Consider the following 23,877-nt stretch of genomic DNA (forward strand, 5'->3'; position numbering starts at 1 on the left):
AGCCGTATTTCGCGTGACTGCCGTAGTAGGTACTACATGCAGAGAACGACTGCCGAGCGGCTCTTATTGGCGTTCTGGCATAAAAGTGTAGCCTCTGGGCTCACAAATAACGATGAGGTAAACCGACTGTTGCAACATTTGTTTTCCATTGAGCTTGCATTTGATCGATCGTGTTTTGGCGTGCATACTCTTTCTGCTCTCATTCATACTTTTGCAGCACGTCGAGCTGCGATTGATGTCTGTGAATATTCGGCGCACATTTAATTTTTGTCATGTACTAATACGATAAGCGTTGCATATATGCCTATTCTTAAAGCTCATGAAAGCTAATTGCTATCCGATTTCTTGAATGACAAGAACATTTTATATGGTTTAGCTTCTTGTTTTCGGTTCTCTATAGAGATAGCTTCATGAAAAAGCTGGCCCGATGGAAAGCGCTTCTAGAGTACTTCATTGTGCTATATTTCGTTCTGACAACGTTACCCGATGTGCTTCGGCCATTCAAGCTTTTGATCACCGATGTTACTTGCCCTGGCCTGCAACGTAAACCACAAAAAACAAGTACTGCAGCTGTCAGGCGGGTGTTATCGACGAAATTCCCTTGTCGTGTGGTACGCAGGTCAAATTGAACAATGCCTCAACGATAGACTCAGACAGGGCAACAACAACGTTAGAAGTGGCAGTGAAGGCTACCTGGCAATTCATTGCCGAGATTGTCAATGTAGTCCGGATTTTCATGCCTGCTCTGTTGTCGCCAGGAACCACGACAAACGGGTTAGATGAATCATTGAGGCCAAAAGAATAATCGAAGCAGGCGATAAGTGCGTTAGCGTGGCTTCAATTTCATTATCACCAAAGGAGTTGTTATACTTGAAATGCGACTGCGCATTGATGATCTCTGACAGCACCTGGTGCATATACACTGCGGTCCTTTCGTAATAAGCACTCTTAAAGGTGGCGCACCGTGTGTGTGAACCACTCTCTTTTGCCCGTTTTCATCGTCGTGCCTTTAACTTAAAATAAGTTTACTTCTTTCATTCGCGACTATTTTAATATGAACTCGTTTCGCGCTTAGGGAATATACTAAACGTGTATTAGTATCCTTTGGATAATTTTCTATTCTTGCGAAATTTTGTGAAAGAACCTCGTTCTTTCGAGAATGTCTTTGAGCGCTATTCTTTGTGTGGATCATTTTTTATTCCTTAAGGTCTACAAATCTATTATACGATCCTTAATGGGCAATTACTAACCATATGCCCTCTTAGGCAAACATTTTTCCTTCCTAATGAAGGGCTCGTTGAATACCAGCAGCTATTAATCTTCTGAAATTTTAATTGCCCTGGCCTTGTCACTGCAGTTAACATCTCGTTTACTTGAAAAACATGAGCTGGTACAAGCGCATATTCATTATAATTTATGCACTCATCACCTCTGGTATATAGATGTGGTTCTGTGTCGTTTCGTAAGCCGGCATATCATGTATTTCAGCATGAACCGGGCGATCGAAAGAAATGCCAGCAGATCGGCGCCTTTGTGTTTCGCTGCTCGCATTTTCTTTCATCGCGCTCTCGCCTTGGTGGTAATAAAGATACGCTAGAGCCATCCTTGATTGTATTGTATCACGAACGACTCTAGTACCTTTTTATTACGAGCCAGTTTACAACCGCTTGAAAACAAACGCTGACCGTGTAGGAGCGATGCTGTTCGCATTTCTTTTTATCGCTCAGTATACGCACGCACGCATATATAGGCAAGCAGCAGGCCCGTAGCCAGGGGGGAGGGGGGGGGGCTCCCTCGAAATTTTTATGATACATAGTGTTTTACCGAAAATAAATACTGAAAATGGGCGTTTTTCTCACACAGTCAAGGCTTTCAGCAAGTGCCCCCCCCCCCCCCCCCCCCGAAAAAAATTCCTGGCTACGGGCCTGGCAAGGAGTAATTGCGGCTCTCTTCTCGCCTAATTACCAAAAGAACTGTGGTATACTATACCTAATACGTGGCCTTAAAAGCCCACGTAATTAGTAAAGCATGCGTTATTTCATGCTAAAACGACAACGCACGGCCGTCGCTTCAGGCTCGCTGGACCTAATATGGCGGCGGATCGGACGGTCGAGGTTATAGTGAAAATTATTCTAGTCGAGGTATTTTACCCGTTCCAGTGATTTTAGCCAGTGAGTTCGTGCCGAAGTTTCTCCAACGTATCAGAACGTTTGTCAGGTGCTTCATTCCGCGCGCCTGGCGTTTCGTGGCAACGCCGGCCAAAGAGTTTCAGCGAAACGCTAGAGCCAGGGCTGGGCAAAGATACTTTGAAATTGTATCGCGATACGATACAAGATACACAGGCAAGAAGTATTGGAGATACAGATACAAGATACTACCGCAATAATTGTATCCGATACGATACTTGGCAATTGTATCTTAAGATACTTCGATACATTCGCGAATTTGTTATTATAGACCCCCTAATGTAGTAGCGAACGCCTATGCACGAAAATGTTTGCTTGAAAATTTCTTTAATGTGACCAATTTTGTTTAATTTTAGTGAAATGTGAGTTAGTATTTCAAAAGTATTGTCCTTCTTACTCCAAGTGCATTAGTTTACTTCCGACAGAACTTATTGGGGTTTGTTTTGGCTGCTTAACAGGACAGCTCTTCACTGATAACGGCTCTTGCTTGTCATTTTTGTAATTGATGGGAGTCGCTGCTCAGCTTGCCGACCAGCTAGCCGGTTGCGATCTAATCACAAGAACTTCAATACGAAGCCTTCGCACGATGGCGCAAATGCCGGTGTGTAGTTTTACCTTGTCTGTAAAGAGCGTTCACGCAGTACCGATCCACCGGTGTACAGTAGCAACAACGTTGCTGGCTATATTTTTCGTGACGCACTGTGTATGCGTAGAGCTCATAAAACTGCAATGACTTTTCATGTTCTACTTATCTGCTGGAGTAAAGGGTTCGTTATCAATATATTCACTAACGTGCAATCTTTCAACAATCTTTCTTCAACGAGAGAATATGTTCACCCCAGAAATGCCTAGTACCTATTGTATTGTCACGTGGTGGTAAGGATAAAGAAGGCGGCAGTCACTCTGGTAGAGACTAAACTGCTCACTGGCAAACTTGTGCCCAGAAAACTGAGTAACTCATAATACAAGCAAAGCATTCTGTACACTGATAGCGGCAATAAATGTCGTTGGCCTTCGGTATTCTGATCATAGACGGAACGCGTGGTCACATCTGCGATCGAACCTTCCATCGTTACCGATGGTGCTCGCGTAAGCTCCCGAATGAACTACAGTGCTCGCGTCCTGCGCATAATTTTAATAATAATTGTTGCAGTTTTACATCCCAAAACCACGACATGATTATGATGGACACCGTAGTGGAGGGCTCCAGAAATTTCGACCACCTGGGGTTCTTTAACGTGCTCCTAAATCTAAGTACACGAGCCTCGAGCATTCCGCCTCCATCGAAATGTGGCCGCCGCGGCTGGGATTCGCGCGTAATCTTGACAGAACAACCTGAAACAACTGCGAAGCTTCCGAAACATCGCGACGTGTCTTGAGCTGAGCGCTGCTAATAATGTTTTTGCAGTTTAAACCCGATCCCACCAAAATAAAGAAATGAGAGCGCGTGGCAAGTTGCACAAATCGTCGCAGCACAGCGCTGCTATTCACGGTATTGCCACCTATATGTCCGATTAACTGGCGATTAGTAATAGTAAAAAAATTAGGTAGGCCTAAAAAAGGAAAACAAATCAAATATATATAAATACAATAGAAAAGTCGTTCTGTATCAAACATTCATCGTGAATAAGTATTGAAACACAATACAGGCGGCACCCTTAATAGCTATGACAATTAATCATGAAGCATCTTGAACTTGTTAATGTAAGACAGTAAAAATATTTGGTGCCTATCAAAAATTGACTGAAACGGCTCGTTGGGACGCTCATGAGAAAAACAGATCATTTGGTATAGCAATGTTTCTCGAATCCCCTTCCTAACAACTTTAATATGGCTCATAATTATTTTCATAATTATGATGCAAACTCAATTTCGCTCTTTTTCTAAGCAGTTAGCAGGATGTTTGGTACTGCATACTCAGTGCGCGCCCACATGATTACATATTTGTTTTCAAAATCACCTCGCAGAACAGTAAATGTGCAAACAGTAGCAGAAATAAAGCAGATAGTTCAATGTAAGAATAAAGCAGAGAATTTATTTTGGCAGCACGTTACAATAGGCATATTTGTGCGACCAGACCGGAAAAAAAAAGTTCAGAGCCCTAGGTAATGTACGGGACGCAAAAGAAGGACAACTAAGGAAGAACTTGTGCTAACAATCAAATTATGATTTCAAAAGCTTTTTGAATAAAGATAGCAGGAAGATAATAATAATAATTGTTACGGTTTAGCACCCCAAAACCACGATGCGATTATGAGAGACGCCGCAGTGAAGGGCTCCGGAAAGTTTGACCTCCTGGAGTTCTTTCACGTGCACCTAAATCGAAGTACACGAGCCTCAAGTATTTTCGCCTCCATCGAAAATGCGACCGCCGCGGCCGGAATTGGATTGACAGCAGGAAGAAAAAGATACGGTACACGAACATATATTCTGTTAGATAAGCGCTTCATCTATTAGATATAGCATCGGTACTAGTGGTGCTACAGTTCGGATCTTATTTGCACATAAGTTAATCGCATGTAAGTCGAACTTACATCCACGAGATCCTTCAAATCGCTTGTGTGTGAAAGCCACGACAAGCAAAGCAACCCTATACTTCAGATTTCGTAACGAAGCACTGCGCAGGGGAGCGGCATCAGAATTTGCGCGATAGTCGCCGCACGCGTTGTGGTACGCGGCGCTGGACAGTGGATAAGGGTAAGTATCATGGCACTGGCACACGAAAAAAAGAAAAAAAATCGAGAAAACGAAAGGCACGTGAGCTAAGCTGGACGTTCGCGCGCTTGTTCTGTCGTGACTACGCGAGCGCTGTCAAGTTGCTCTGCTCCACCAAAACGGACGCGCACACTTCATTGCCTGCCTTCACTGGTGGACTTTGCCGGAAAAATAAAATAATGTCACTGCGCTGAGTTTTACTGAGGCGCTTTAGTAGCACCAGTACCAGCTTGAGAAGCGGAGTTGAGCCAGCGATTATTGTTTCGTACGCTGGTGTTACTATAGGAGTATCTTGTATCTTAAGATACACGATACATTATTGAATGTATCGGAAATACAGATACAGATATTCGTCTTGCGAGATGTATCGCGATACAGATACAAGATACCCAAAGAGTATCTGAGATAGTATCTAAGATACATGTATCTTCGATACTGCCCAGCACTGGCTAGAGCGGCGCGTTCGCGAAGACGAATGGCGACTGTCTTTCGAAAGCCCCTTGATCTAGGAAAGTAACCACACTCCTCCGCGCACGCGTTTCCTCCTCGATTCTCCTCGCCCGCCTCCGGCGCGCGCTGCGCACGGCACCATTTTTCGCCGCCGCGGCTCCCGCGGAGGCGCGTGATCTCAGGCCACTTGTGCGCACCAGTATAGAGAAGAAAATTTCGAAAAAAAATGGTGATAACGAGATCGAAAACACTGAAATGAACGTTTATGAAAAGATTAGTTTCTTCCAAAAGCCGCGCGGCTAATTTAAAAGGAGCCTATAGAGCGTTCCATCAGGCAGACGTTTTTTCTGCCACATGATATCATGCTTTACGTTTGCATCTGTATAGTTTTGCTTGTGGTAACTACTATAGACGGGACAGGGAGCAAGCAGCAGCAGCCGCTCACTACTGTCAGCTGGAGGTCTTCCGAGGAGGTTTCCGGTGCTTCACGACAGCTCGGTGAAAATATATTGTTCGAAATGCGTTGGGCTTCAGCTTTTCTTTTTCCCAAATTGTTGTAAAATACGCGGCTCAAATTGGTCTTCAGTAGCTAGAACCTTCAGAAAACAGCTAATCATTCAGGCACGATGAATAATGCGGTTTACACAATTACAAGGGACTAATACGTTGCACTGCTAAACATCATTGGTACAGAAATTTCCTGGATTACTATACGTCATAACCATAATCATAATTTATTGCTAAGTTTTCGTGGTGGAAACACACCGATGCGATGATTTCGGCTCATGTTACATGAATAGAAAAAGCTCCCCAAAAATCCGCAGAAAGGTGATTTTAGAGCATTCGCTATCAGAGCGAGGATTTCCGGCCTCTGCCTCGAAGTCGATATCAACAGCAAGCGGGGGCGATCCCGTGGACACGTCGCATGTATCCGCGAGAAAAAAACAAATAATAATCGTCACCCTGTCACGCGTGCGCGGCATCCAAATTCAAAAGCAAACTGATGGACTGAAAAAAAAAAAATGTTAGCTAGCTGGCGCTGCTCATCTGCAATACCACGGGCGTGCTTGCCATTATTTCAGGGCCTGCATTCGTTGCATTGAAGCGACTGAAGCTCACATCAAAGTAAGCTGGAAGAATAGCGCCTCTACAAGCCGCTGTTCCAATTTTCAGTATAACAGCCAACGGATCCTGCAAGAATGTTACAGCGCGGAAAAAGAAACGAACGGACGAACAGAGGCGCCACGGATATGCGACACGGCTATTCTCACGGATATTTGACACGGATATTCCCCCTGAAGGTTATTTGGGAAAGCCGCACGTATATTAGTAGAGTCACAAATGCGAATATGCGCAAGAAAAATAGGGAAGACACAAGTACTGCGCGAAAAAAAAAAACCGATAACGAAAGTGCGATCGTCATGTAGCAGCCAACGCCGTATAATTAATACCGGTGTCACACAAACACTTTTGATCGCGATCAGGGCCAATCCGGATTAGGCTCGATCCGTATCAGGTGCCGCCACACGGTCACTTTTAATCACGATCAGACCGGGTCGGGATCAAGACCGTCGCGATCTGCTCATGGACATCTGGCTCCCAGATCGCGATTTGACTGACGTTTGCGCCAAACTCAATCCGGATTAGTTTGGACCGTATAGCAGCGAAGATCGTTGATCGCGATCAAGAAATCCGATCCGGATTGACTCTGATAGCGATCAAAAGTACCCGTGTGACACCGGTGTAAGAGATAATCTAGTTTCTTATAGGTGAACGGAAGGCACGCTAATGCAGGAGTGACCTAGACGACCCATTTCGGCCGCGGCCTGGTAGATAGCGGCTAACTTTCAATGTCATGATGTCATTTTTTTTTATGCAGTGCTCCTGTTTTTCTTTCTTCTTGTGCCGGATCGCATTTGTGTCATTGTTTCTGTGTGCGAATCCCCCCCCCCCCCCCAAAAAAAAAAAGGAAGAAAACTAACTTCGAAACCAGCGCCAGTAAGTGTCGCCTCTACTCGCCAATTCGTTTATTTTTCCACCAAACATTCACGTTAAATGGATCCTAACAATCACGACAGGCGCGATCGAGCAGCTGTATCATCGCGCGTAACTGTTCGCAGCGGAAAGCACATTCTGTAGTTGTGCATTTCAGATTGAATAACAGTTGCCGACGTGCGAGTTGATGGAGTCTCGGCAGAATATTCAGCATACTGAGGACAACCCCGTTTTTATGCAACGCACAAATAGCCGAGAAAAAAAAAACGTTCATGATCAGGCCGGAAGAATATATAAAATGCGACACACGGCGATGCTTTGATACGAGCAGTAAGGCGCCCACACCTAGCAAAGAACTATGTTCTTTGACGGAACAAAGTTCTTTCGGCCGATGTTGCGCAGTGACTGTTTCTTGCGCAAGCCATCGCGCTTACCTTGGGTATTAAGTGCATAACCATTTGCACTTCGGTTGCTGCGGTTATGTAGGCGCAACCGCACGGCATAGCGCGAGCACACAATGCAAAAAACAAAGCGCTCTCAACGTTCGCTGCGCAGAACCTCGGCAAAAAAAAAGAAAAAGAAAGAGACTCGAACGAAAAAGAAAAACACCAGCAAAACGCAACATACGCGCGTTACTAAGGGCAACCGCAAAGGAGACCAATCGTCATTGCAGAAAAAGCGGCGGAGAAAGGGGAGTAAAGGAAAGTCTGTGCGAGTTACATTGGCCGTTTAAAACTATACACGCACTCCTTGTGCAATTCACATGTCTTGACACCTGGCGCGATTCCACGCTTCTGCAACGCAGCTGTGCATGCGTTAAGCAGAGTCCGCGCAGTACATGACATTCGTACAGGGTCTTTACCGGAAACAGTTCCATGAAACGGCGTGGCTTTGTGGCATAGAACACTTGCCACTCAAAAGTCCTGGGTTCGATTCCCACTCGAGCCGAAGATTTTCATTATTTATTTATTTGCATCAATCTCCAATTTTCGATCACAGAAAGCGCCGACTTTTCGCTCACAACCAACGACGCCGGAACGAGCTCTTAACGATGTCGCGCTAAGAGATAGGCGGATGGCTGTATTAGTCGATTACAACCAAACAACGAAATACGAGCTCCGCGCACAGATATGGCGGTCCTAAGCAAAAAGGAATTTGCTTAGCACAGGTTCGTGTCGCTGGATTTTGATAGGAGACTTCCGACACATTTAATGAGAGATTGCAACTTGAGTTCATAGCGAAAAATAATATTTTAACCAGAAAAGACAAAGATATTTCCTAATATGCCTATGAATGGTATTTACACTAGCAGAGAGAAAGTACTTGCGCTTCGAACGAGAACTGAGGTGACGGGCAGCCGAACCGCGGTTTTGTGGGCGGCGCTTATGTTTCTTCTTCGTTTACAGCTCACTGCGATGGATGTAACAAAAGCTCCCATTAGTCGAACAAGGTTAAGTGAGCACATATTGTCAGTCTGTTTGAAAGGGAGATAGCAATAAAAACCACGAACGGAACATCGACAAACATTCTACAAGTTCTGGAAACTGTCACACGCTTCTCGATCACAAATAGCGTGAAAGTTTAGCAGCAGGATTCGGCAAAACCTATGGGGAGTTTTATTTTGCTACTTTAATTTTGGTCGTGAAACGCCTAAGCTGGCGTTGATCGTCATTATCGCGATGTGATGACACAGAGAAAAATTTACAGTCGCAGTAACGCTTGGTTTGACGATAGCGATCATAAAAGAAAAAGAAAAATTACACCATCTCCCGCTAAAGGGGACCATGAGGCGATGCGAAGCCGGAGCACTTGCACGATCGCGTTCCGTTGGCGTTCGTTGGGCATGCTACCGACCTCGCGTCGTGGAACGCGAAGATGGACGCTACGCGCGTCGTATCTTCCATCTAGCCCGGCCGTTAATTCTCACAGGGCGAGCGGGTAACGCGGTCGACAGGCGGGCGAGAGGGGGGCAGCGTAGGAGAGGAGAGAGAAGGGGAGGGGACGCGCATGCGCTCGAGCTCATCGCGGCGTTGCGCAGGAGAGAATTTCGGCATGTCTAACCCGCGTTTCAGAGGAAGAGTGGAAAGGGGGAGGGGAGAGGGGTATGGGAGAGGGGGAGGGGAGAGAAAGTGGAGAGGGGACGGGGAAAGGATGCGTGGAGAGGAGGTGTGGGGAGAGGGTATGCGCATGCGCAGTAAGGGTGGTCCACGGAGCAAGAATTCTTGAGGAGGCGAAACTGCGCTCGCTCGGGCGCCCTAATAAAGTCACGAAATCGGGCACAGCGCTCCCGCGCCCTCTGTCGTGAGAGTCCGCCAGCGGAGAAGGAAAAAAATCACAGCATATTCGCGGAGTGAATGATGATGAGTGGGCGAAGCTGCGGAGGTTCATCGGTAAACCGTGAATCTTCCGTGAATTCTGCCCAGTACATCATCACCGACGTGAGATCGGGCGCGTTTATACTAAAGGTTCGATGAGTTATGACGACTTGCAGCTCACTTTAATTTTACATGTACGCTGTGAATTTTCATTGTTTAGAAAACCATTGCTTTAGAAAACACCTTGCGTCTTTCGTTAAGCAGCTGGCGTCTTTTTCGTTTTGCTTTAGAAACATCTGGCGTTCTTTCGTTTTGTTTTTACAAAACATCTGGCGTCTTTCGTTGGTTTATTTCATCAATCAACGGCGTTTTGAACAAAATTTTTATTGTTTAATCACGCACAGGAGAAATCTCACCAGGCACTACCTTGGAGGTAAACAATGGCTGCTAATGGGAATGAGAGACAGAAGAAGTCGGCTTTTAGCTAACACTTACACTTCTACAGAGACAGAAGAATTCGGCTTTTAGTTAACGCGCACGCTGCGAATTTTTTATTGTTCAACAACGCACAGGAGAAATCTCCCACCGGCACCACCTTGGAGGTCAAAGGGTAAGACTTGTTACTCACTACTACGAGCACGACGAGGGACGAACGGGTGCCGCCTTAAGGAGCTTCGCCCCTAAAATGCGCGCGTCCCTCTCACCGCGCTCTCCGACGAAGCTCGTCGGTTTAAGGCCATTCGTCACCGATTCGCCGTTCGCGCCCGAATGGATGTGTTTTAACGCGACAGCGTTAACGAGCCCGTTTCGCGGAAATACCGGTGTCGGCGTCGGTGTCGGCGAAGCTAGCAATTGAGAAGGCGACGCGCACAGGGCCCGATTACGCTATCGCGTTCTACTCTCAAAGGCGAAGCTCAAGCGCACTCCAAGTTTTTGCGGTAAATTAACGAGAAAAATGGCGTCACATACAGGAAAATTACCAGCGTGATATATTTTGTACAACGTGAAATCTATAATTTTTGATAACGTCAACTCAATGAGTTAGGTATAATTTATTTCAACGAATGATGGGACTTGCCCTATATGCCATCAATTCAGATTTAGGTTGTTGCGGCGGCCGCATTTAGATGGAGGCGAAATGCTAAAGGCCCGTGTGCTTACATTTAGGTGCACGTTACAAAACCCCAGGTGGTTGAAATTTCACATTGTCTTTCTTTTTTTTTTTGAGAACAGCAGACAAGTATCTGGGACAGCGCGCGGAAAGATTGAGGGCACGGCGTCTCGAAACAACACTGGCCGTTTCGGTTTGTCAAGGAGAACTTCGCCACCAAGTTCTCCATAATAGCGCCGCCTGTCTATGTCACTGTCCGAGAAGTGCTTCTCGCAAACGTAGTCACGAGGCGTCAGCTGTCGGTCATTTCTTGGTATGGCGCGAGCCCACGCTTCCAACCTGACTGGGTCTCTAGGAATTTGAAGGTAATTACCTTCTCCTTGCAGGACGCGTACCCACTGCTGCAGTTCGGCACGACACGTTTCCGCCCCATCCTGAAGTACCACTGGTCGAAATCCGCAAAGCACTCTCCTTTTTCGCGGCGTGAAAAGCGCGCGCAAACATCGAGGAGTCGGCTCCGCCGGCGCAACGCGCGGAAGCCACTGAGAGCGCTAAAGAGAGAGAGAAAAAAAAAACAGCAAATCGCCAAGGGAACTTTCCCTCCCAAGGCCACCTACACATGCGCGCGCAGAACATGCGAGCGAGGAGCGAGGGGCGTGTGCATGCGGCGGCAGACGTCGTCTGCTCATGGGCCGCTACTAGCAGTTCGTTTCAAGCGCTGTACGGCCTATAATTCCGGCAATATCGATTAGTAACTGCAGCTAAAGTATCTGTCATATCTACCTATTGATGTTACAGACAGAAATCTTAGAAATTTTATAATGTATGAGGCGCTATCACGATTTTTATGCGTCGCGCCCATAGAAGAGCATGTAAAAGATGGCAACAGGCCGAAAGCGTCATCTGTCGTGCTTCGGCGTAACCGCATTCCGCCGTGACGCTATCGCGCCGCCCTCGCGCGCTGCCGCGCCCGAGAGATTCTCCTCCTCAAATACTTCTTTCTCCTTGGGGGTGGTCACGCCGCACACCACCACCACCACCACCACCGGATTGAGCTCCGCCTTAAGATACTTCGCACCTAAAAAACACGCTATTGTGCTACACGCGACACGTTCTGCAAGCTGCGCTTGCGTGTGACAGTCGCAGCAGTCGCGCACGAGCGTTATGTACGATGACATCTTGTATGACGCATTCGAAACAGCGGGACGGGCTCGTAGAAACAAGCGCTCATGCAGTCAAACACCGTCACAGCAATGAGCGCGGAAACTTCGGTGCGCTTCGTCATACGGGTTACTTCGACGTGCGACCACGACGTTAGAAACATAGCCGGGCGGCAAGAAAACACCTCATTGCGCAGGTTGTTTTGTTGCGAAGGCATTCGAGAGTAGAAAATTAGTCAGGCCGCCCTAACTTTCGCGTGCAGTGCTGTGTTTTCGTACTTTCCTTATTTAGGGTATTTACGAGTTTCGTCAAATTTATGAAAACTGGGCTGGTTGGTAGGAATTCATAATGAGATGAGCAGAGAACAGACAAAGACGGAGGTAGGTAGGCAGACAAACGCGGACTCACAGCTCAGCGTCTGTGAATTTTTTTTGTTCCTCTTGCACCTGTGCTTTGGAGCTATCCTTGGTGTATGCTTAAAATAACAGAGAGCTGAGATGGCGTTTGTGGTGTCTTCACTTTTCTCTTGATGCACGCACGCACGCACGCACGCACGCACGCACACACACACACGGACAAGCACTACACACTAAACGCAAACAATAAGCGGACCAATGGGGTATTTGAGATTGCTTGTCGTTTTTCCTGACCATACCCTACTACGGCGCGCCTGTTCTGCAAAAATCGTCACGTGAGTTTCCAGTCTGACGTAACGGGGCTGATTGATTTCTTGGGCGCCCATTGCGCTCAGTTTCGTTTTCGTCTCGATCGGGCTTTGAACTTCGGTGATTATTATCTAAAATTACGCGCGTTCTTTCTTGCGATTTAAAAAAAGAAAAGGGCATGCCATAAGTTGTCACGTCCTACAACTCGTCCCCATAAACAATGACCCTAAAGTTAATATTTAAAAAAAGTTAATTAACCAGTTTTTGTTAACTGCTCACTTGAATGTAACTTTAGGTGCGGCAAACTTTTCCCGCCTCGGCGTAGAGTTCGTTTAAGAAGACGACAGGTGCCTGACTGTCATAGGGTTATAATAAAAAATCTGTATTGTCTAAAAAAGAAAAAAAACTCTGTATGTGTGCTTCCTTTTGAACAATAAAAGTGAGTAGTGAGTCCACGCTTTTGGTTTGTCCACACTTCCTTTCGTCTTTGTCTGTTCTATGCGCGCTGAAATCATCCCACTATGAATTTAAGGAGTTTATTTAAAGATCACGATGCGTCGAAATATTGCGTCAGTACTCCTCCCGGGCACTCTTGTATCTGCATAAACAAAATACGTTTGCACGAGTTTGTTTTCTTTATTATTTGTTTCGTTTTTTTTTTCAAACTGCGAGACTAAAAGTGAAGAAACGTTGTTTTCTGGGCGAGTTAAAGCCTAATAAAGATAATCAGCCTGTAATCATAAAATAAAGGTATAGCCAAATAAAAGTCTAAATAAATGTGTAATGACTACACAATTCTAAGCGTGATATGCTGATCACTCACATTCTGGTTTTACGTGCCAAAAGCACGATGTGGTTATGAGACAAGCCGTAACTCCCGATTAATTTCGTCCATCTGGAGTTCTCTAACGAGCACCCACACCTAAATAGAGGGGCGTTCCTGCTATGCTGAACAGAAAGCCGGTTACCGCATGCAGGGGTGCAAGAGCCGAATCAGGATTTGGAGCACGAAAATGCTAATTTGGAGCAAGTTAATGGGAAAAACAGTCCGTTTTTTAGCCCGAAATTCCAGATTTGGAGCAGCACAACAAATAAGACTTACTTTTAAAAAATAAAAACACATGTACAGACTACTTCACGTCAGCTAACTCGTGCACAGTGCACGTGAGCACTGCTACTCCAATAAAAGCAGTCTGTTGAACCACCCCACAGCGCAAGCAATGTCCGAGCCCCACGTAAGCTTTTGCAGAGCCTGTCAAACCATTTGACAGGCGCCGCATGTGCTATTGTGAATCTGCAAACCTGGCGAGCTCGAAATTCGGGATATTCGTAAAGCAGGAGCAAAAGGGGTGGCGAAAAAAGAAAACTGGCGTACGTTTTTGTTTGTCGTTTCTCAGGGCCACAGAAACGTCATACACCGCTCTGAATATTTGCCAGTAATTTTTTAGACGTCAGCACTCATACTAGTACTCGTTATTATATGGTGCGTCCACGCATGAGTAATTGGGGAACAAAACGTGCTGTGTCCCGTAACAGCAAGTGCTAGTAGCCCCTTCTAAATCATAGTACACTTTTCCGCACAGCAAGAGTGTGCGGCGGCAAAAGTGGCTTAAAAAGCGTTCTGCACGTGACAGAACGAGGCCGGGAAATTTTGGAACCACTGTCATTTTTTCTTTTCTTTCGCGGTGAGGTTAGGGAATAGTGAACTAGTAGTTAGGGTTATCGTATCCGCGTGTGGATTGGACTGGATGATGATGCGCAAACTGCAGGTGATTAACATATTAATGTCCATTTCTTGCTAAAATTACCAGTACTGAGAAAATTTTGAGGCTGGTCGGGTATTTTGGCGCACCACGGCGCACTTTTAACAATTTCACGGTTCTGGCTCAGCTTGGCGCAAAAATAATGAATATTATCAAACTGGCGCAATAGGCGAGCTGTTGCACTCCTGCGCATGGCACAAGCAACCGACAGTGGGAACGAATATCGCTAAGATTACCGGAAAGAAATCGCTCTGTCTTTTACTTCGATCTGTTCATCAATGTAGTGCGGACGGCGCGACAGGCCTTAAATATGTTGGCGCCGCAATGCTAAACCGCCACGAAAACAACGGCCGCAAAGCACGGACGCAGCTCAAGGGATTTTCTTCGTCTTTTGGTTGTCTTTCGTTTCACTGAAGGCACATGAAGTGAAACATTAAAGCAGCTTGGACAGATGAGTTACCCTTCCCGAACTATAATTCCATTAATTTTGCCATCATAGGTTAATTATGAACGAAAAAGAAGGTCAGAGTTTCGTTTTAGAGTTTCGCGCCGAAACTTCAGCGCGTGAACGTCACTGTGACGTCAGAATGTCAACGTATTTTTGCATATTTCGGCCACATTGGCTCAATAAATATTCATGAAACTTGCTACGTTAAGGGCTTTGAGTCCCTTAAAACGCAACTGAAACAATTCTCACCGGTTAACAATAACGTAGGCCCTAGAAGACGCCGTCAAAATCTGTGACGTCACGGCGAGCAAGTCCGGCAACATCAAGGTGACGTCGCACTTGTACTTTCTTTTTGCGCGTTTTCTCGCGCACCAAGCATCTTCACGTGGTAAGAGAAGTGCTTGCGGTATTGTGAAATCGTAATTTAATAACATGAGAACCATAAAAATCAGCGAAGCTTGCACTAAGCCGCGCAAGGCTTCAAACAGCGAAACTGGACGATTCTGAAGACTAACCTGGTTGCTTCTAGGTTGTTTCTAGGCCTTAGCTAGGTGATGCACGTTGTTTCTAGGCTGCTTCTAGAAGGTTGCTAGGCTTTAGGTAGGTGATGCTAGGTTGTTTCTACGTTGATTCTCAGCGCAGAGAGGTTCGAGTTAAACCACAGAGTCACAGACACGACACGGATGTCCAAACTGCAGAGACAGAACTCGTACAGAAACCAAGCAATGGCACCTCTCATAGATCTACAGGCACTTCGTCGTAGGCCTTCCATCACTTCGGGGTATTCTCGAAGCCGCCGTTGCCTTTCCCGTTACCCAGTATTCTCTCGTTGTACGTACTCGCGGTCTTCGGCTCACCGCAGGGGCGTAGCCAAGGGGGGGGGGGGTTCAAACCCCCCCGAAATTTTTCAGTTTTGCTTGTGTATATAGGCACGCACCCATACAAACGCACGCACGAACATACATAAAGTATAATTGAACCCCCCCCCCCCCCCCCCCACCGAAAAAAACTTCTGGCTACGCCACTGGCTCACCGCCGTCGCTCCTCTGCCATTTGTTCTTGGGCTAACTGCTGCCTTCTTGATATTTAGTGGACCAGTGGTGAGTAGTGGGATCTACCCAATTTCTGTGGCACATACCCGTTTAAGATGATAGTTTTTTGGTTCGTCGGACAAAGAACGATTTGCTAAACAGCTTCACTTCTAAAATAGTTCTTCCCTTTAGTGTAACCTTGAGGGACGAGAAGAGAGCAGAGTGCGTCAGGGAACAAAAGGGTGTTAGAGGCGGGCCAGGGAAGGGAGGGTACAAACCCCCCGAAATTTTTCAGTTTTTCATGTCTATATATACACGCACACATACAAACGCACGCACGAACATACATAAAGTATGGTTTAGCACCACTTCCCTTCTCCCCCCCCCCCCCCCCGAAAAAAATTTCTGGCTACGTTATTCCTGAGGGGACATCATAGTCGAAATCAAGAAGAAATGGGCATGGGCAGAGCATGTAGCGCGTAGGCAAGATAACCGCTGGTCATTAGGAGTAACAGACTGGATTCCTAGAGAAGGTGAGCGTACCAGTGGGAGGCAGAACTTTAGGTGGACAGATGGGATCAAGAAGGCTGTGGGAAGCACAGAATCGGGTTAATGGGCTAAACATGGCCTTTGCCTTTCAGTGGGTGTATGCAGTCAGGCTGATGACGTTAAAAAGGTTGTGCGCGTCAGCTCAAGCAACTAGCTGGCCAGCCGGATCGCTTTAACTGCCCCTCTAATCCACCTTCGCGACACGCACGCCAGGGGGCCGGACGTGAGTGATTCACGCGAACGCCAAGCGCATCACCGTAACGACCTTCGCGCGACAGCACTGTCTGTCGTCACGGGTTGCCGAAGGAGCCAAGTGCATGCTGCGTCACTCGCTTTAACAGGCATCAGCGCGGAAGCGAAGTTACGTAATATAAGCTCGTTCGAACAGCGCTACGAGCCACGCTCATCGCGCAACATATTAAGCGCAGTCTGCAATATGGAACAATTAATTGCGCATAATGTAACGACTAATTTTATCCGCCAAAGAAAGAAACCACATTAAAATGTACAGTAAACCGCGTGAAGTGCTAGGCGAAGCCAATGTAAAAGCTGCTTTTTTGCAAGTGCCACCGACTGCGCACGAGAGACGACATGCAGGAGAGTACAACGCGCAACCTTCGCCCTGTTACTTCTCTGTAACTCAACGTGACCTATTATTGAATTAAAATATTGATATAAGCTCATGTAAGCTGTTATGCTTCACAGGCAGCTAAGAAACGGTTATATCCTGCGCCAGCCGGATAACATGATGTCGGTAATCGGCAATTAATCCCTCAAATAGGAGAGCGTGCTAACACCTGGCCTTTAAAAGCAACGCGTGTGCGCGACCGTTATTTTTGTAACGATGCCGCGCTTAACACCCCAGGATCGCGTCGCTTGACGCCGTTTCTTCCGGTGCATCTGCAATTGCGTCACTGCCTCGGTACAGTGTGCCCGAGGGATGCATCTATTCGCGGCGACGGCCGCTCACACGTTCGCCGTAGCAGAAAAGGCAACAGCGGAGGCGGAAGCGACACGACTGGCTACTAAACTCCAGAGAGACGCGGCCGAGGAAGCAGTGGAGCAGGAAACGCGAGTTTGTTGTAGTACTGCTCCCGCCGCACACACAAGTTTATCGTTCGACACGCGGAAACGCGCGCACGGTACAGGCCGGCGGCGGTTTCTACGTCGAGAAGCTGCTACAACCTGCTGTGCTGATCGATACCACGGCTACCGGCCGTTGACGACGGCAGTGCTTTGGAAAATCGGACGCACCGACATCGAAACACCTGCGCACTTGATTCCGAGAACGAGACAACCCAAAACACCAAGAGCAAGATCGCAGATCAAAACGCGGCCGCAGAAAACCGCCAAAAAAGACCGACGGACAGCGAGGAACTAAGAACTCTTCCCCCTCCGTTCGAATTCGCTGGCGCGGAGCAAATAAAAAGGCGCTGTGTGTTTACGGTGCGGCTCGCTTACCTATGTCAATCGCGAAGCGCTTGGCGTTCTTGAGGTTCCTGAAGACGGCGAGCTGCTCGGGCAGCTGTATGCTCCGGGCCCGGCGCACTTCGCTGCCGCCGCCTGCAGCGGCTGCTGCCGCTGTGTTGTCCATCGCGGAGGACGGCACTGGTGGTGACGACGTTGAAGGCATGGAATTCGGACACGACGCTGGCACTCTGACACAACGCGCCCGGGCTCATAGGGAACACCCGGGGGTCAGAGAGAAATAAACACTGCACCACCGACACCTTCCGCGAACGTTACTTCTGAATGCGTCAAGAATGGGCTGCACCGACTCGCTGTACCACTCGTCGCTTCTCCAGCGAGTAATCCGCACGAAAGCCGTCGTTACTTCGGAGGTGGCTGGTTGCGTTTTTTTTTTTTTTCTTCCCTCACCGACGCCGCAAAGCAACACCGCAGCGCACTGTAGGAGCGACCACCCCGATCGCACACTCGGTGAGGGACGAACTGCTGCCTACAGTCCTGCGGCGGACACAACAGGACAACAGCTGATGCTAGCGTTTGCGTTGCTGCCTGCCCCCAACGGCGGCGGTAACGATCGCATCGCCATCTCTACGGATCACGACAAACTAACAAAGCCTTTGTTTGCCACCTGCCGGACTCTGCAAGAAATAGGACGCGTCGTCTGCTAGACGGTGTTTGCAACTACCACTTTCTAGTTCAATGGTACTGCTACTCCAATGGTTATGACAGCGGGGCGCGTTCTGTAGTTTTTCGCGGCGATAGCGAATAGAAAGAAGCAAAATAAACTCGCATATTAACAACTGATCACGAACACATCAAGATACTTCCATGGCGTCATCGGTGTGTAGTACAGTTACGAAACACGTTTCTTAAAAAACAAGAAAAAAAAAGGAAAAGAAAAGAAAAACTAGACATCAGAGCGACCGTGGGTCGCATGGTGTCTTGTGAACATTGAAACTGCATTATTCAAGTAACTTTTTGCACACGTATTCCTTTATTAACTTCGACTGTTCAAAAGTGATTGTTTACTACGTAAATCCATAACTTTGGATGCAGTCGCTACTGCCTTATCAATCCTTGTAGGTAGCAAAGTTCAACGGATACTTATGCACGATTAAGCGTACAAAGTAAATAGCAGAAATAAATTCTGGCAGATTTCACGCATCGTCAGAATCGATTTCATGCGAAGCAGTTATCGAGTAGCTCCTTATGCCGCAATTAGAATTACAACTTACAAGGTGAATCAACGTTCTTATGTATTTTGAGTAGCTGTGTGCATATAGTTGATCTACCAGGTACTTTGAACGCACTGGTGTCTAAAAGGTAGCTCTTTGTCCGATGTAACGCCAGCACTTATGTTACAGCACAGACGTCAATTTTATCGAAACGAAGTGTATGCAGCATTCGTTGTATTCCTGCGGGGATGACCAACATTAGAATATAGCTTGTTGACTCGTAAAAGCACATTTGTAAGCGTTTGTGGGGTACATTACTACTGCGGACTATAACAAACGGTATGTCACTCCTCTGTTTAATCCACGCAAAGTGTCTTATAATGTTTCCAATATCTGTTTTTGGTGTCGTGGGTTGATGTAGGCTGTGAATCTGCTATGGCGCATACCCTCATACCATGGGCCATAATATGCGGGTATGTGCCACACCTGACTGTGGGAAAGGGTTTCATGAAGTACGATACTGCGGCGGACCCCCCTTCGGGGGATGTCCTGATCGGGGTTCTCCAGGACCAAATAAAGTTCATTTCATCATCAACAGGAATGTCACGTTATTCATGTTATGACATGTCAGTCACGTTCGTCGTATACTTCTACCCTTCTGTGTCAATCTTGGTTCTCAAAGCAATACTTCGCGTTTAAAAGAAAGTAATGCGAGATAATTATCAGAATGGCCAAGTTAACCAGTGTAGCTTGCGATCGAGGCCAATTTAGTGTTCTAGCTGGACGTTTGCGTCTCGTGTTTTTCATGTTTCAACGCAGAGGCGGCACCTCGGCTCCAGCGTGACGTCATGAACTCGTACGGCGGCTTTTTCTTTCCTACTTTTTTCGGTACCACAGACATTTCACGAGTTCTTGCTTTTGAGTATACTTGGCACATATCAGATGCGTTTTAACATAACGCGATAGCGATATTCTGTTCCTAGTGTGCAGTTCGAACACTAAGAGTGCTTAAGAGAATGCGCGCACTAAGGTGTGTGCCTTATGTAATGGGTAGCATGCTTTAAACCAGGAGCAATTATGCGCGAGAAACCTTTTCGAAGTTGCGATGCACCCACTACGTGGTCTTAAGGGAATACGCGCAGTAATGTGTGTGCCCTTTGTAATGGGTGGCTGTCTTTAAACCACCAAGTTGTTATGACATTGACATGGTGTGACGCCCGATGGCAATGTACGCTTGTACCACGCAATTATACTGCGATATTACATCTCGTACTGTGACACCTGTATACAGGACGCGTATTTTTGTGAAGCATGAAAGTTACTTTCAGTGCAGCTCCAAGCAGAGGCGTGGCTGTGTGGTAGAACACCTACTTGCCACGCAGACGGCCTGGGTTCGATTCTAACTCGGACCCAACATTTTTATTATTATTTTATTTGCAGCTTTTTCGATTTTTCGGTCACGGACAAGATGATGATTTTTCGCTCACAACCAACGGCCCCAACGCCGAAGGCGGAATTTCTGCGATACGAGCTCTTTAACGCTATCGCGTTAAAAAGGAAACTATCGCATATCAGATGATATTTGAATTTATGACGTAACATGTAGCTAGTGCAATATTTTCGGCATGGTGCCGCTGCGCCATTTCCTTTTGCAGCAGTCCCAGCAGAGCTGTTTTAGTCGAGGTTCACCGTGTAGATAGAGAATTACCATCATCATGAACCGGCGCGCGTTCTCTTCATCCTCTTCTGTGTCGCTCCCGGAACGCGTGCGTAGATTTGCCCGGCGTGGGATGCTCTGATCAGAGCATCCCACGCGTTCTCTCGCCAAGTGGGCGAGAACGCGGCGTTCTCTCACCCAATGGGCGAGAGAACGAGTACAGAGAGAGAGAAAGAAAGAGAGAAATTCTTGGCGAGACCAGATTCGAAGCTGCGTCCCCACGATGCGAAGGCGAGCGTCGTAACCACTCGGCTATCCAAGCACGCTAGCGAAGTATAGCATAGCTTTCTGTAGCATAGTTAGGGCTCCGTGTTTTCGGAGTTCATATTACTTGAAATTCGAAGGATGTTTTTCTGAGTTTATTTTTTTGGCGGAAATTCCGCCTCTATCGGAGTGTACTTCTCGTAAATCCCCTATTTCCGAAATTCGGGGTTTAATTCTGCATTATTCCCATACACCCAAATAGATAAAATTATATCTCAACACGAGAACATCAGAACACATGAAACGCACAAACAGATACACCCGAGCACAAATACTCGAATGCAAAACACCTATGCTTGTACGTATTGCAACCTTAAAGCTTTTTGTAATAAATGTTAGGCTCTGCCCAGGTGACGCTGCGAAAAACACCACCACCAGCGCCCTCATCGCAGCACCGCGCTAACCGGGTATAGTGAATAGAGAGCCGTCCGCGAGCGAATGTGCATGGGCCCCAATAAAACAGCCTTTTTCGTTGGTGTCGAGCCACGGTTTCCTGAAAATCAAGGACCTGGAAAGCTTTTTCCGCCAATCCACGCTTCAGAAAAGTAGGAAGCTCGTCAAAGCCTGTTCGCCGTCAGTGCTACGCAAAACAATAACAGCAGAGCAACATGATCACACTTTCTTATGCGACCGGCCGTGGAGAATGCGAGTAATTCGCTTACCCAACACGCTTGACGGCCCGTATCCAGCGCTCTCGCCTTTCTGCTTCGTACTACAGCTATGGAAATCGGTAAAACTGAAAGTTGTTATTCAGTGCTTTATGTCGGTAGCGATTCACAAAGCAATATCTTCGCAGCGCGCGGAGCTGTCGCGTCTGCATTTTTTTTTTCGCCATCGTTCTGGCGAGTGATACAACAAGCACTTAATTGCGGTTCGGTGGCGCGTCAGACCAGCCGAGATAAATTCATAGCTCTCTTTCTGAATGTTAAATGCGCAAGCACGCGTAAATTAAGCTCAATCGTTGTTTTGAACTCGCTAGTTGCACCTGGTTCCACAGAAAACTTCGCAAGGAAGTCGGACTTTGCACTACTCAATTCCCTCCTTCTCGCTCCGACAGGTGGCTTTACGCGTCTTGCGAAATTCCGGAGACTGACGTCCATAGACGCAAGCATACTTTACGAGGTTGCTGTCACTGATGGAAGCGCGCTCCTTTCGATTGATGATTCTCAGCTTTGAAAATGCCCTTTCAGCGTCTGCGCTAGAAACAGGGAGAGACAGAAGACTCAGCGCGCAGCCAGAAAGCGCTCAACAGTGTGAGGTCTGCAAATTGACAGGGGCTAAACAATGTCAATGATGTCATAGCTCTGATAGTAGGAACAATCTCTAATCGCCTGGCTCATGTCGTCACTTTCAAGAAACGCTAACTTAAAAATCGGCGCATTGGGTAGCTCGTGCTTTACATTTGGACTCACAATTTGAACACTACCAAAACGATTCACTGTTTTACTGGAGTGCATAGCAGAGGTTCCCCTCAACTGTCTCCACTTTTCAGTGACAGCAGCGTAGTATCCATGAAGGTCTGCGACAGTCGTTGAGCGGTCATTCTCATCAAGGAGATCCAGCGGACTTGCGACACCTGATGTGACGACCTCAGATGGGTGACGCAGTTCACTGAGGAGCGCGTGCAAACGAAGCCCCACTATGGGGCAAACTTGTTGTGCCAGGGTGTACTCTCTGTCCACAGGTTTTTCAACGATTGAGAGCACAGTGCACGAGATCGTATTAAGAAGTCTCAGCTTAATGAACAAGTCGTGCACAAATTCAGGGGATGAAACAAGAGTTTTGAGCTTCTCACACTTCTTTCCCTTGGCATCGTCGCTTCTCAAGAAAGAAGAAAAAATGGCACGCCAATAGTCCAGAACATCTTCCAGGGCTTCATAAAAAGAGAAACACTTAGACGGACAGCTGCGTCGCAATGTTTGGGAAGCTTCGCTATTTTTTTCAGATTGCTCTGTTAAGCTTACGGACAGGACGCGAGTAGTCTAGTTTATTCGGGAGCTTACGCGAGCACCAGCGATAACGCTGGAAGCTTCCATCTCCCATGTATAAAAGACGACGCGTTCCGCCGACGATCAGGTTACTGACGGTCGACGACTGGGATCCCCACGATCAGTATACTGCGTGCTTTGCTTATACTTTGGGTCACTTAGTTTTTGAACAAAAGTTAGCCCGGTAAAGAGAATAAACTTTATTGAAGAATTAGAATACGTGACTAATCCCGGGTGGAGCCCTCTTGTAGAGCCACACTGGCCACGGCGGCTCGCCGGGCCTGGTCTAGGGTCACCAGTTGGCTCCCCAGTGCCAGCTCGGAAAGCCGTGGCTCCCAAGACCACGTTGTGAGTATTTGTAGTGAGCGCACCAACCTAGATACTGCATTGGCTGGCCGCTCGGTACATTGGTAAGTGATGTGTGTAAGTGTGGCTGTGTGGTCACTACACCAGGGGCATACCCCTGTTGTGTATACCTGTGGAAAAATTGCGTGTAGTTTTGATATGTGAGGATATGTGTTCGTTTGGAGGCGGCGCCAATCCCGGGCTTGTTGGCTGCTTAAGTTGGGATGTGGAGGGGCGTACTGGCGTCTTGTGAGGCGTTGGTTTTCCAATATCTGCCTGCTTGTTACACTTTGTTCTTCATGGTGCCCTGTGAGATGTGCGGAGGAGAATCCTGCGTCTCGGCCAGTAAGTCCGCGAGCTACGCAGTTTGCCTCCTCGTTCCCCCTCAGGCCGTCATGCCCTAGGCACCAAGTGACGCCATGTGCCTCCATCAACGTGGGCCCCAAAATATCAGTGACGCATCTTGGAAGTGTGCCTCTATGGTATAAGCGACATGCAGCTTGTGAGTCTGTCAAAATATATGCTGGGCGCC

The 23,877-nt window shown here is 47.2% G+C and overlaps 1 protein-coding gene across 2 annotated transcripts in view; it reads right to left on the reverse strand.

Moving 5' to 3' along the window:
• LOC119386625 (4'-phosphopantetheine phosphatase) overlaps positions 1–18,377 on the reverse strand; it is a 92,933-nt gene extending 74,556 nt beyond the window's left edge. The window contains exon 1 of one of the 2 annotated variants that reach the window (XR_005182326.2): positions 17,851–18,377. Coding sequence is in view for 1 of the 2 variants with exons in the window: in XM_037653913.2 (XP_037509841.1) it covers positions 17,851–18,022 (172 nt within the window). In the remaining variant the exon portion in view is untranslated. The remainder of the gene's footprint in view (positions 1–17,850) is intronic. The other variant, XM_037653913.2, reaches the window with a different exon arrangement.
• Between the last annotated feature and the right edge of the window lie 5,500 nt (positions 18,378–23,877).

Source organism: Rhipicephalus sanguineus, chromosome 3, assembly GCF_013339695.2.
Source record: "Rhipicephalus sanguineus isolate Rsan-2018 chromosome 3, BIME_Rsan_1.4, whole genome shotgun sequence".
Taxonomy (NCBI): Eukaryota; Metazoa; Arthropoda; class Arachnida; order Ixodida; family Ixodidae; genus Rhipicephalus; species Rhipicephalus sanguineus.